General features: G+C 43.2%; 1 protein-coding gene across 7 annotated transcripts in view; it reads right to left on the reverse strand.

Moving 5' to 3' along the window:
• ABLIM1 (actin binding LIM protein 1) overlaps positions 1–15,259 on the reverse strand; it is a 318,363-nt gene that overhangs the window by 142,453 nt on the left and 160,651 nt on the right. For all 7 annotated transcript variants that reach the window (XM_082674206.1, XM_082674204.1, XM_082674202.1 and 4 more), the window contains exon 2: positions 11,823–11,957. In XM_082674206.1, coding sequence (XP_082530332.1) covers positions 11,823–11,957 — 135 coding nt within the window. The remainder of the gene's footprint in view (positions 1–11,822; positions 11,958–15,259) is intronic.

A 15,259-nucleotide genomic window follows, 5' to 3' on the forward strand; every position in this document is an offset into this window, starting at 1 on the left:
ATTTATCCTGTATGGGACTTTCTGCACTTCCTGGACCTGATTGACTATTTCCTTTCCCATATTAGGGAAGTTTTCAACTAAAATCTCTTCAAATATTTTCTCAGTCCCTTTCTTTTTCTCTTCTTCTGAGACCCCTATAATTCGAATGCTGGTGTGTTTAATGTTGTCTCAGAGATCTCTGAGACTGTCCTCAATTCTTTTCATTCTTTTTTCTTTATTCTGCTCTGTGGGAGTTATTTCCACTATTTTATCTTCCAGGTCACTTATCCATTCTTCTGCCTCAGTTATTCTGCTATTGATTCCTTCTAGAGAATTTTAAATTTCATTTATTGTGCTGTTCATCACAGTGTGTTTGCTCTCTAGTTCCTCTAGGTCCTTGTTAAACGTTTCTTGTATTTTCTCCATTCTGTTTCCAAGATTTTGGATCATCTTTACTATCATTACTCTGAATTCTTTTTCAGGTAGACTCCCTATTTCCTCTTCATTTGTTTGATCTGGTGGGTTTTTACCTTGCTCCTTCATCTGCTGCGTATTTCTCTGTCTTCTCATATTGCTTAACTTACTGTGTTTGGGGTCTCTTTTTTGCAGGCTGCAGGTTCGTAGTTCCTGCTGTTTTTGGTGTCTGCCTCCAGTGGGTAAGGTTGGTTCAGTGGGTTGTGTAGGCTTCCTGGTGGAGGGGACTGGTGGCTGTGTTCTGGTGGATGAGGCTGGATCTTGTCTTTCTAGTGGGCAGGACTGCGTCCAGTGGTGTGTTTTGGGGTGTCTGTGAACTTGTTATGATTTTAGGTAGCCTCTCTGCTAATTGGTACGGTTGTGTTCTTGTCTTGGTAGTTGCCTGGCATGGGGTGTTCAGCAGCGGAGCTTGCTCTTGTTGAATGGAGTTGCGTCTTAGCATGGAGACAGAGGTCTCTGGGACAGCTCTCACCAGTTGATATTATGTGGGGCTGGGAGGTCTCTAGTGGACCAATGTCCTGAACTCAGCTCTCCCACCTCAGAGGCTCAGGCCTGACACCCGGCTGGAGTACCAAGACCCTGTCAGCCACACGGCTTTGTTGTTCATTACATGGTCTGTAATCATGGAAGTGCATCTGAAAAAGGCAGCTGAAGAGCCTGCTTTGGTATTGAGTCCCACCCAAGCCTTCAGCTGGCCCTGGCCTCGGTCTCTGCTCTCAGTCAGGCCTGCACTCTCCTTAGGCAGGATAGAGACAAATAAATCTCATTTTTATGAAGTACAATTATTTTAAAAGGCAAATGTATACCATTACTGTAAATCAAAACTTCCAGGGCCACTTGCCCTCTATATAAAGTATCTGTAGAAATAAATAATTAAATAATGTGATTCAGTTTGAGCTTTGATATCATTGCCTGATTAAGGCCCTGTGCCTGACAGCTATTGTCTCTTTGTTATAAAGATCTTCTGCTTCATGAAATTAGAAGGGTTGAAAAAAATATTGAAGAGAGAATATTTTTTCCCTGTGTGAGAAATGCTGTATCTGGGAACTACAAAAATAATTTTCTCCTTCCCACACTTAAGAAGACATTGATTGAAATCAAGCCTGGGTGACCTGAATTTAATAATTTGGAAATAATAATCTGTAATTAGTATCAATCAATGATAAACATTTCTTTAATTCATTCAGCCATTATTATTGAGTGCCTAATGTACGCTAGGTTTTTTCCTAAGGACTGCTGTACAAACCCATTGGTGCCTACATTCTAGCAGGGGGAGACAGACAACCAACAAACCACACATAACTTAAATCGTATATAAATACATATATATGTAAACACACGCAGATACACATATACACGTGTATCCATATCAGTTGGTGTCAAAGATGATCTCATTGATAAATGTCATTTGAGAAGGGACCCAAAGGAAGTGACGGAGGGCGCCAGGCACATATCTGGATAAACAGTTTGTCAAGCAAAAGGAACTGTAAGTGCAAAGGTCCTGAGGCTCTTCAATGCTTGGTTTGTTTAAGAGCAATCAAACAGGTCAGTGTAGCTTGGCAGAGGGAGCCAGAAAGTGCTGGGACATGATGACTGGGAGTAACAGTGAGGAGGGGCCCTGAAGGTCAAATTAAGGTCTTTGGCTTTCATTCTGAAAGATGCGGGAATTCTTTGGAAAGGTGACAGGATCTGGCTTTATTTTTAGGATCACCTTGGCTACTGCATTACGAATAATCTGGGGAAGGGGGGCAACGGCAGATGCAGGGAGACCCAATACCATTATTAATCCAGGCAAAACATGATGGCAGCTTGGAGTAGGATCATTATCTTTGGGATAGTGTGAACAGTCAGATTTTTGTATATACTATGAAGATAGGGCCAAAGGGATTTTTTGGTGGAATACTTGCTTCATGTGAAAGAAAAAGAGGAGTGAAAATGACTCCAACGTTTCTAGCCTGAGCAACTGGGAGGAAGGTCTTGACAACTGCTGAAATTAAAAGACTGGAGAAGAAGGTTAGGGGGTAGGGATGGTGCCAGTAGCCAGGAATTAGGTTTGAGGGGCCTACCGGAGATGCTGAGAAGGCCTTTGAAGATATCAGGCTGGATTGCAGGGTAGAGTAATCGAGTTGGTATTTGTCAGGGTACAGATGGTACTTGTAAACCATGAGACTAGATGAGCTCACTAGAAAGTGGACATAGAGATGAGGTCTGACCACGGGGTACTCCAAGGGTTCAGGGTCAGGACGTGAAAAGAAACAGCAACAGGATGAGTTCAGTGCTTGCTTTAAAAATGCTTGAGGAACATTTCCGTTTTCCTCCCTCCTCTATGATATAAACACTCCCATAACCTTTGTTGTACAAATCATCTTCTTAGAAAATGTGTTCTTCTTTGATCAAGCTGGGTGAACTTCAGCGTTCCCTTTCTCAAAAAGTAAGCTTCCATGGACACAAAACAGAGCTCTCAGGAACTATAAAGAACCTGAGATTTTTACCTGCAAGCTAACAAGTTAGCCTGCCCTGATTTCACGGATGCTGGCAGAAGACATGACACTCCTGGGTCAGAAGCAAAAGACTTTTTTTTTCTTTAAAGAAGATAGGACTTCCCTGGTGGCGCAGTGGTTGAGAGTCCGCCTGCCGATGCAGGGAACACGGGTTCACGCCCCGGTCCGGGAGGATCCTACATGCCGTGGAGCGGCTGGGCCCGTGAGCCATGGCCGCTGAGCCTACGCGTCCGGAGCCTGTGCTCCGCAACGGGAGAGGCCTCAACAGTGAGAGGCCCACGTACCGCAAAAAAAAAGAAGCGAAAGACTTTATGACTCAGGGCGAGTAACATGAGCTTCATATTTGTTACCCATTCCCCATGACCCCCCAAATCCCTCAGAGGCAAGAGAAGCAGGTCACCAGGATGCTGCTCGTGCAGGGGGTTTGTGTCACTGAGGAACCCCGAGCTTAGGAAGCCCCAATCTTTCATAATAAGCTGCAAGCAAATCTTCTAGAGGCAGACATTATCTTTATTATACTAGACAGCAAACAAATCCATCCCCTACTCCAGAGGGAAACACTATCTCTATCTTCCAAGAATGTTCACTATACAAACATCCTTGGAAAGATAATTCAGAACAACAAGCTACCGGCGCCTATGCTCACAAGAGACCCATGGATAATTAACTCCCAGCAAGAGTCAAAATTGTTGAGCAGCGTATTCTGGAGAAGTTCTGAGCCTTTATCCTATTTCACTTTGGAATTCAAAACCTTATAACCTAAATTATATTTATTTGACTAGGTAACACTTTAATATGGTGCAAAATTCAAAAGATAAGCTACACAGGATTATTCTTTTATCAACAAAAGATGGCATGAACGTGGTTTCTGATTTGCTGTGCGAAGGGAGCACATTTGCATCAGACTTATTTTTCTTGCATCCGGATTAATTCTTCCATTTAATCAATTTCCAAATGAGTCAGATTCTCTAAATAGGTATTAAAAGCCCGAGCTCAGCACTTAGGGAATATAAGAAATTGCTTCCATTTTACTAGAGCTATATCAATGTCCACTTGAGTCAGAAAATAACCCACATGCAGTGGGTTACATCCAGTGGGTTAAATGAAAGCTAAGGGTCTAAACCAGCATAAAGAACTAAACAGCAGCAACATCTCACCCAAGCGCTGCCTGACAGTAGCCTTCAGCACAAGTTCTCTTATCTGTTCCATCTGCCAGGCAGACGTGTAGCTCTGTAATCGATGACAGATAGCTTTACTTACACTCGTTCTTTTCAAAAGATAATGTTGCTGTCTAGTAAGCATTTGAGGGCATATATCATAGTAAGCACTCAATAAATCTTGTTGACTAGCTATGCCATTAGAAACACTTACAAATATTCAAGTGACAAAGAAATACACGGTTACTGGTCATTCAGTCAGCTTTCCCCTTATTGGGCACCTAATACATCGGGCATTGTTTTAGGTACCAGGTACACAGTAGTAAACAAAACAGGCAAAAGGGCTTCCCTGGTGGCACAGTGGTTGGGGGTCCGCCTGCCGATTCAGGGGACACGGGTTCGTGCCCCTGTCCGGGAGGATCCCACGTGCCGTGGAGCGGCTGGGCCCGTGAGCCGTGGCCGCTGAGCCTGCGCATCGGGAGCCTGCGCTCCGCAAATGGAGAGGCCACGGCAGTAAGAGGCCCGCGTACCGCAAAAAAAAAAAAAAAAACAGACAAAAATCTCTGCCCTCGAGGGGAGCTTACTCTTTAGTAGGAGGTAAAGATACATGAATAAAATATACTAAATAATGATAAATGTTAAGGAAAAAAGATACATTAGAAAGAGATATGGTATAGGGAGCAGCTGAAATCTTATACAGTATAGTCCAGGAAAGGCTCACTGAAAACAGAACATTTAGCTAGATAGCCCTTCTCAATCCTCTGGTCCCTGATCGTTTCTAAATGCTCTAGAACTTTCTGGAAGAAAACTGGATCTAGGGCATTATCCTGAAAAAAAATGCTCAAGATAGACAACAATAATTATAATGAACAATATAATGTATCAACAATGTATATGATGAACTGTGTGTATAATTAACTTAAATTTAATCAAATATTAAATATGTAATTATTAAATATTAAATTTATACTATTTAAACAGGTTTCTTATTCTCTTATAGAGCATGTATTACAATCATGATGCAGACAAGGTGCTACATTAAAAAATGATCATTGGGGCTTCCCTGGTGGCGCAGTGGTTGAGAGTCCGCCTGCCGATGCAGGGGACATGGGTTCGCGCCCCGGCCCCGGAAGATCCCACATGCCGCGGAGTGGCTGGGCCCGTGAGCCATGGCTGCTGAGCCTGCGCGTCCGGAGCCTGTGCCCCGCAACGGGAGAGGCCACAACATGAGAGGCCCGTGTACCGCAAAAAAAAAAAAAGATCATTGGGGCTTCCCTGGTGGTTCAGTGGTTGAGAGTCCGCCTACCGATGCAGGGGACACGGGTTCGCGCCCTGGTCCGGGAAGATCGCACATGCCGCGGAGTGGCTGGGCCCGTGAGCCATGGCCGCTGAGCCTGCGCGTTCGGAGCCTGTGCTCCGCAAGGGGAGAGGCCATAGCAGTGAGAGGCCCGCGTACAGGAAAAAAAAAAAAAAAAAAAAAAGATCATATCACTGGAACAGTAGCAGAATGATTGGATAGCATTAAAAAAAAAACACCTCTTTTAAGTTAGTGGGATGGCTGCTGCTAATGGGCAAGCATGAAAAACAAAGCCACTGAGTACTTAAGATATAGAATAGCTCCATCCAGAAGCCTGCAGCCATATTTTATTTCCATTGGGTTATTATAGAGAATAACAGAAGCTTTGGGGATCTCCTTTTCTTTTAATTATAGAATCCATCCATTAATTAAATCACTTTCCCCATCTCATTACCAGATGGGCACATTTTCCAAGGTTACAAATGGAAATTAGGTTCTACTTCCTTGAGACGCTGGCATCGTTATTATTCAGTTCCTGCCTTTTGCCCTTTCCCAGGGGAATTCCACACACAATTACAGAGCTTCAGCCATTACCTGGATGCCAAACACTTTCGAATCCTTCTTCCCAACACAGACCAGTACCTCTCGAGTGCTAAGCCTATGAGACTCTGTATGGACCATGTGGGCTCAGCCACAATGTATCCCAAACTGAACTCTCTCCCCGCACTAGCCTATCCAGTGCTGTTGTATATCCTTAGTTGGTGGCAACCATCTGTCCACCCAGGCAGTCCAACTGGAAACCTGGATCCTTCTTCATTCCTCATATTCCATCAGTCATAAAATCCTAGCAACCTTAACTTTAAATGTCTTTTAAATCTGTCCCTGAGTCCCTATCACACCTGGTGCCACCTTGCATGTTTTCCACCTGACTACCATTCTATCCCCCTTCTGCATCTATCTCCCTGCCCCCAGTCCACATGCTATATTTCTCTCCATCACAGCACTTATTACTCAATATAATACATGTTGCTTATGTAGATACCTCTTCAAATACCCCATGAGTTCTCTGACACACAAACACGTATGTGTGTCAGCACACAAACAGGCTGTGCTCTTTCTTTTCTCAGCATTTAGCATAATATCTTGCATGGAGTATGTGTTCCATTAACATGTACTAATTGGATACATAACTCTTGGACCATCAGATCCCAAGATATCAGACGTTTCAGGAAGTGATATAGGTTCACCAACAAAATTCATGCTCACCAACCCTGACCCTGTTCCAGCTAAACCTATGAAGTCGTGGACTGCTTATGGGTTTAAGTTTGTGTTATGAAGTCTAATTCCTCCACTGCAACCCTGTCCCACCTTCGTACTTGTCTAGCTCTCATGTAAGACGTTCAGTGTGCTCTTTGTCCCTCCTCCTTCAAAATCCATTCTTAGTAAGAGTTCATCTCTGCTTTTTATTTCCACGGGTATTTGCATCTTAGGGTTTTCTTTCTAATTGCGGAAAGCCCCCTCAGGTCCCACTCAAGAACTACGAGGCTTTGGCACCATGGTATATGTATGAAGGAGAGCTGGTAGGAGGGAGGAGAGAGAATCACCCAGAGATCCTGACTCACCTCGTGGTCAGAACCTGAATGTTCCTCCTCCCGCACTCAGCCAGGTCTTGACCAAAAGCCCAGGCTTGTTTTAGCAAATGCCCTCCACCCAAAATCCTCCATCCTGGGACATTAGCTCACAATCGGAACATGACATCTCTATTTTGTTTTTCCTTCCAGTTTTATTGAGACATAACTGACATACAGCTCTGTATAAGTTGAAGATGCACAGCATAACGATTTGACTCACATACACCATGAAATTATGACCTCAGTAAGTTTAGTGAACATCCATCATCTCATACAGATGCAGAATTAAAGAAATAGAAAAAAAGATTTCTTTTTCCTTGTGAAGAAAACTTAAGCTTTACTCTCTTAACTTTCACACGTAACATACAACAGTGTTGATTATATTTATCACTTCGTACATTACATCTCTGGTACTTATTTATCATATAACTGGGAGTTTGTACCTTTTGACCACCTTCATCCAATTCCCACTTCCGCCTCTGGGGACCGCAGTTCTGATCTGTTTCTCTGTGAGTTTGTTTTTGAAGTATAATTGACCTGCAACACTATGTTAGTTCCTGGTACACAACACAGTGATTTAACATTTCTATACATTTCAAAACGATCACCACGACAAGCCTGGTTACAATCTGCCACCACACAAAGGTATCACATAAATATTGACTGTAGTCCCCATGCTGTACATTTCACACCAGTGGTTCATTTATTTTGCAGCTGGAAGTTTGCGCCTCTTAATCTCCCTCACCTATTTCTCTCCCACACCTTCCTCCTCCCCTCTGGCATCCACCTGTTTGTTCTCTATATCTATGACTCTTGTTTCTGCTTTGTTATGGTTATTCATTTGTTCTGTTTTTTAGATTACACATATAAGTGAAATCATACAGTATTTGTTGCTGTCTGACTTATTTCACTTAGCATAATACCCTCTGGATCCATTCATCTATTCTTTTGCAGATGGCAAGATTTTATTCTTTTTCTGTGACTGGGTAATATCCATTGTATATCACATCTTCTTTATCCAGTCATCTATTGATGGGCACTTAGGTTGCTTCCATATCTTGGTTATTGTAAATAACACTGCAATGAACATAGGGGTGCATATATCATTTTGAATTAGTGTCTTCATTTTTTTTGGATAAATACCCAGAAATGGAATAGTTTAATCATATGGTAGTTCTATATTTTATTTTCTGAGGAACCTCCATACTGTTCTCCATAGTGGCTACACCAATTTACATTCCCACCAACAGTGCATGAGGGTTCCCTTTTCTCCACATCCTCGCCAACACTTGTTATTTGTGTAAAAATGACACCTCTGCTTTATATGTAACAGAAAGAAAACAAAACGGTTGTTTTAAGACTTAGCTGCAGTCTGGGCCACTTAGGTTAGGATGAAGACAGCATTCTTCAAGGGGATTTTTGTTTCCTCTGGGAAACCCTCCTAATGAGCTTATAAAACGTAGAGACCCTAAGGTAATTTAGACTCCTGATCTGACAGTGAGGGAGAAGGAAGTTGGGGTCCCTGGGATGGAGGGGAGAAGGGCCTTTGTAGAGAGAGGAAGCCCTACCAAGATGGTAGCAGATGAGGTTCTGAATAAGTATGAGAAATGGCCCTCATCTGTACTGTCTGCTCAATTTTTCTGTAAATGTAAAATTGCTCTAAAAATTAAAGTCTATTAATAGACTTTTCCAGTTAATAGAAAGAAGGAAGGAAGGAAAGAAAGAAAGAACGGAGGGAGGGAGGGAGGGAGGGAGGGAAGAAGCAAGGATGGAAGGAAAGAGAAAGCCTGAGAATACTAGGCAGTTGTATATTCTGTGCTATAACTCCCTCCATTATCCCAGACATTCAGTAAACTCTGCTGAAAACAGCTGCTTTGGGAAAAGGAGGAAGAGAAATGGTGTCCAGTATGGGGTGAAGCCATGCGAAAGGCACAGCACTCATAAAGGGGAGACCAAGAAGTTGGGAGTGGCAAGAATTTAGAGCAAAAGGGGACCACAAGAATGTAAACCTCGAGGAATCTCTAGAACTGTGTTGTCCAATACTATAGCTACTAACTACCTGTGGCTATCGAATGGTTGAAATGTGACTGACTAGTCCAAATTGAGATGCACTGTAAGCTAGTATGAAAAAAAAAGAATGTCAAATATCTCAATAATTTTTATTTTAATTACTTGTTGAAATGATACTATTTGGGGTCTGTAAGGACAAATAAAAAATATATTATGAAAGTTAACTGCACCTATCCCGTTATACCTTTTTAATATAGCTATTAGAAAATTCAGAATCATGTATGTGGCTTGCATCATGTTTCTACTAGACAACGCTACTCTAGAATCTTGGGGAAAAGCCATAAACTTGCTAGAGTATAAGACATGGGGAGCTTAAACACCTTCTTTGGATAGTAAAAAAAGGGATGATCCCAGTAAGTTGGAGACATAAGACAGCAGACTTGACAGATAAAGTATGGGAAAATACAAATTTACAAGAACCGATGACAATTTTTTTAGTAAAATTTTGTTTAAACTAAAAATAATTCCTATGAATGACGTGTTCTCAAAATATGATGTAATTTATAAAAAAATTCAACTTTTCAGGAACATATTGATAGCATGAAACAAAGTATATATGGTACAACTTTCCAACATAAATAACTTACATTCAGTCCTTCGATTTAAACTAGAAGAAAAGCATGGAAACTTCTACCTCCCGGGGGATAAACGAATGTGTCTTCTAATATCTTGATGTGTTGAACAGTGACCACCCGGAGACTAACACTTTGTACTTTCAACTAGAAATATAAACTACATACAGGGATGCCCTTGTTTACTTTTTTCTGTTTATTTCATATCAAACCTACTCCTTAAGCCATGTCTCAGGAAATCTATGAGCACAAAATAAAACAAAATATAATGCCTGACCCCAAGTTAGCCAATCTGGATGTAAGCAGAAGTTATATTTTTTTCTGACATGCTACCTAAAAGGCTCTAATTCAGTATCTCTGGGTTCTGTATTATGTAGAGATATGGTTATGTGTATATAGAATTGGCAAACTTCAGACCTGGGGTGATTTAAATATCACGTGGTCTAGTCTCTTTCTTTTACAGATAAGGACACAGAGCCACAGAGAGGTCACTTGCCTGAGACCATAGAGCTGCTTTAGTGGCAATGGCAGGACTTAAGGCACACAGAGTGCGGACACAGTCAGTACCCTGGGTGTGACCTGATGCTTCCTGATAACCAACTTGGGTCATTTGAAAACTGGGGATTTATCGTACTTGCTCATAGGGATTTCCAGGAGGATCAAAGACTCTCTCTCTATATGATGCGCATTATAGCCTTTGTCATCTCTGTCACGCTCAATGGGAGCCAAACTCACGCCCTTCCTTCCCCTCCACCTTTTTACCCGAGCTATACGCCAGTGCTCTTTTTCCTGAAAAGGTTACACTCAGTAAAAGAAACAGCTGTGGACTCCAGAAAAGCTTTTGCCCGCCGCCTTTGATCATGTATTTGAGGGTCTCTAGGCAGCCTGGAGCTTACTTGAGAGACCCCGGGGACAGCTGGTTAAGATGGCAATGCTGACCCTTTGTAGCCTAAGGGGCTCAAAATGAAACACGGTTTCCAGGAATGAGAGTGGGTACCACGTGCAGAGCCCAGAGGAAAGCTGCAGAGCAGGCTCATAGCCTTGCCCCTCTTCCGCCTCTTCCAACATCACTGAACCCCAGCCTGAGCTATCCAGACACGCCCTTAGCTCAAGTAACATATTTCTCACATAAACACACAGAAACTACTCGCTTCTTCCTTGGCCACTTGGCCACGCCCTGGCTCCAGGATAACAGGACAGCACATTTCATACGTAGATGCCAAGAGCTGCATCCCCAGAAGGGGGGCTTGTTAACAGAAATCAACCACAGATGGGTCACTTCTTAAGTGGGAAGTGTTTTCCTGCTTGGAGGCCTTCCAAGCGTTCTTGCTTAATTCTCACTTCTCAACACACACACACACACACACACACACACACAAGCACGCACAGAAGCCAGTGTCCTAGCACCCCAATCTTAAAGTTTTCCAGTCCTCCTTTAAAAAATGGCTTTGGGACATGGTTACTTTGAAGTAGGAGTCCCTCATCTCAGGGAAAAAGAAATATAAAGTGCAGATAAACAGCAAGGTCCTACAGTATAGCACAGGGAACCACATTCAATAGCCTGTGACAAACCAGAATGGAAAAGAATATGAAAAAGAATACGTACATATATGTATAACTGAATCACTTTGCTGTACACTAGAAACTAACACAACATTGTAGATCAACTATACTTCAACAAAATAAAAAAATTTTTTTTAATATTTTTAGAAAGAAATATAAACTTGGGACTTCTCTGGCAGTCCAGTGGTTAAGACTCCATGCTTCCATAGCAGGGGTCACGGGTTTGATCCCTGGTTGGGGAACTACGACCCCATATGCCGCGTGGCACAGCCAAAAAGAAAAACAAAAGAAAACAAAACACAAAACTCCATTTTCATTGCTCTTCCACAATTAGGCTCCTCTCCTAGGATCAGGCACCTCAGTGAACACCCAAAGACAGTGTACTGCTGGTCTTGGGGGTGGGGGGAGCTCAGTCTCCCCCTTAAGTTTAATCCATTCCCAAATTAGAGAAGGTGAGCAATTCCAGGGTCTGGGAGCACATTCATTTACCATCTGGTGAACTGGTGTGGAGTTAAGGGGATGGGGCAGCCTCCAAGGCAAGGACATGGCACACAGCCAGGAAGCTGGAGGGTCCATACCTTTGCAGGTGAAACATCTGATGTGGAAATGTTTGGTCTGGACCCGAAGCACTTCACCCTTGCACGGCTCCCCACATTTATGGCAGTGAATGACAGGTTTCTCTGACGGGTGGTGAGGGTCCTGAGGGTTGGCCACTGAAAGAAAAACAAAAAAAGATCCACGTGAGTAGAAAGCATTGCTACAAAAGCAGTCATTGTGGGCACGCATAAATATACCCCGAATTTCAGTATCAAGTGAGCCACATATTGATTCAATAAGCACTGGTGGAGCCTCTGCCCCCATGTCATAATTACGGGGACACACAGATCAATAAGAGAGCTGTGGCTTTAACAGTCCGGTGGGGAAAACACTGGGCTTGCTCCTCTGGCAGCCAGAAGTCTTGTCTCTTCCTCCCAGACTTCTCCAGGACTAGGTAATTGGGTCATTAAGTATATGATCTTATTTGGTTCAATAGTGTACGGTACGTCCCTATCTTGATTTAGAAAGTGCCTTCCAGCCAGGAGTTCACTGCAGACTGTAATCCTTGACAAAGAGGACCGTTTATTAAAGTTCGTATTTTTGTGTTTCTCCCCGTTTTTACTTCTCCTTCTTTCCCCAGCTTCTCTGAACACAGCAGAACACTCGTGCACCAAAGGGGCTCAGTTAGCATTTATTTCCTTCTTAGTTAGCAGGCACTGGCTAGTTCCTCGTCTCCAAAGAGTCATGCCTGATCCTCATTTGGCAACTCAACCCGTTGGATGTCTATTACGAGCCTCCTATTGTGTGCACAGTTCCTGAGTGGTGGAGAATCCGCCTGCCGATGCAGGGGACACAGGTTCGTGCCCCGGTCTGGGAAGATCCCACATGCCGCGGAGCGGCTGGGCCCGTGAGCCATGGCCGCTGAGCCTGCGCGTCCGGAGCCTGTGCTCCACAACAGGAGAGGCCGCAACAGTGAGGCCAGCGTACCGCAAAAAAAAAATAATAATAAAAAATAAATAAATTAGTAACTACGTGGATTTCTCTGAACCTCAGTTTCCTCTCCTGTAAAACAAAGGGAATTGGATCAGCGGATTTCGAAGATCTTTCCAGGCTCTAAAATCATATGATGGGGCTTACAGGGATTATTCTCCCAGTTTCCAGAGTGTGGCCTTCAGAGAACAGAAGTTATTGTGACGGCCGTGCCCCAGGAATAGGATTACAGGCTCCTCTTACGAAGAACCAGGAGAGTAGAGGCAGCAAGGGGACACCTGCTTGACGCTACCCAAGGATCTTCACTGAACCTGCCGTTTGTCCAGCCAGAGAATGCAGCGAGGCGTTCGGTGCTATTAAATTCCTTTTCTGATTTGGGTTCTCAGAAGGAGGAACCGTGTGATATACAGAAATGTATTACATAAGTACCTACATGAGCGTGATATGGGATAAGAACAGTGAACCTAAAATTAATCAACCAACACAAAGAACAAAGATGATTTCTTTTTTCAAACGGTAAAACCAGGTTGGACCGGGGGAGGGGGGTGTGGGCAGGTATTGCTGAAATTGAATTTAGAAAGCACCTCACAGCAAGGAGCTCTCTGTATACCACGAGTATAATAGTGCATTGTTTCCCTCAGACCACTGTAATGTTCTCATTTCGCCTGGAAAGAGTTTGAATAAGACAGTCCAATTAATCCATTACTAGTTAAATTCTCAGAAACAAGGTTCTCCTTGTGAGATTTAGACCAGGAGCAGGTGTAGTTTCGGGTTAAACTCCTGACCTGAAATCCCTGCACTGGACCCCAAAGTGTTCGGCAAAGGTATGAACATCGTGATACCCCTGCATTTCCTTATCTGCCTGCTGGGATCTCTCTTGGAAACCCGTATTCACAACAGAAGTCAGTACTATCTAAAGGAATTAAGAAGGGGCTTCCTTCCAAGATCTCTAAACAACCACTGACTTTTAAAATGATGTGTAACAAGGCCAAAAATCTATTCACCTGGGCATTAAAAAAAAAGTCTCCCTTAACAATATCTGCTTTATGTAAGGTTTTTCGTTTGTTTGTTTCAACCTCCTGCTTCCTATAAGAATGGAGGAAAATAACATTTACGGAGCATCTGTCTGCTAAGTGCCAGGCACGGTGCTAGGTGCTCACATATAAGTCATTTTATTTCATCCTCACCACCCCTCCCTCAGTGACTTGGGGAATACTGTTCCCCCTTGACAGGTGAGCAAATCAAGCCTCAGAGAAGCTGAGCAGCCTTCTCAGGTAACGGTAAGTGGAGGCTCAAAGATCTACACCCAGGGCTTTCTGACTCCCAAGCTCATGATCCTCTTGTCTAAATCAGAAATTTAGAAATCAGAAATTATTATAAGTCCAGCGATGATTGTTGTTAAGTCAGGCAATAATTTATTTAGCCAGGCTCAAGTACTGCTCTAAAAGCAGCAACTAGGACTTGGTTTATAAAGGCTTATGCACTGTGTACAGTAATATATTGCTAGCTGAGCATGGCACCCAGGTGGTAATCCTCAAGGTGGCTCTGCTGATCCCCTATATCAGAACTCCCTGTGCCATGTACTGAATACGCAGATTCCTCAGCCCACTGAACCAGGGGTGCGAGTTGGGGACCTGTTATTTTCGTAAGCTCCTCAGGTGATTCTTATGCATACTACAGTTTAAGAACTACTGTCCCCTTAGAATTCAGACAATACTGTTAAGCAAGTTACAGAGAAGAGTTAGAGTGAAGAAAAGTAACCCACGAGACCATCCACCTCAGAAACAATATTAGAACACAGTGGATCTCTTGACTGTGAGGGAGAAGGCATTTTTGGAGGAGAAATTGCACTGCGGTTTCTCTGGACACTTGCATTTTTTATAGCTAGGCAAGCCAGCTATGCTGAGTAACGATGAGGGAAGGAAGATATCCTTTCACTTCTTGGCTCTTCCCTTTGCCCTTAACGCAGGTGCCAATGCCCATGCTGGCACCAGTCACAGACGTCAGAACTGGGCTCAGCATCTGCATTTTGCAGGCATTTCCCTTTGGAAATATATATTACACTGCGCAATCCTCCAGGCCCAGAGATGACCTTTATTTTCACCCAGAGATGAGCAGAGACTACACCACGTTTACTTGCCTTTCCATCGTACATCAGCCCAGGCAGACGCTTATCAGAACCACCTACTTGTGAAGAAATGGGCTCTGCTTGTTGGAGGACAGAATCCAAAGACCAAAAGAGACTCAGTATTTATTTCATCCCAACTCAAATCAGTAGAGACAAAAGAATCTCTCCGCTTTTTAAAGATCAATAAAGAGGTTTCCTTTACATAACTTCCTTTGGCAGTTTGGTTAATACCACATGTATATCCTTTGGCTCAAGCCTACATTTTTGAAATGTGCTTAGCCCCTTGCAACATAAAAGATGACATTAACTCTGTACTCCTCTTATTTGCCAACTAGCTCTGCTGCTAATTTTTACTTCATT

This window comes from Grampus griseus, assembly GCF_964374135.1.
Source record: "Grampus griseus genome assembly, chromosome: 16".
Classification (NCBI taxonomy): domain Eukaryota; kingdom Metazoa; phylum Chordata; class Mammalia; order Artiodactyla; family Delphinidae; genus Grampus; species Grampus griseus.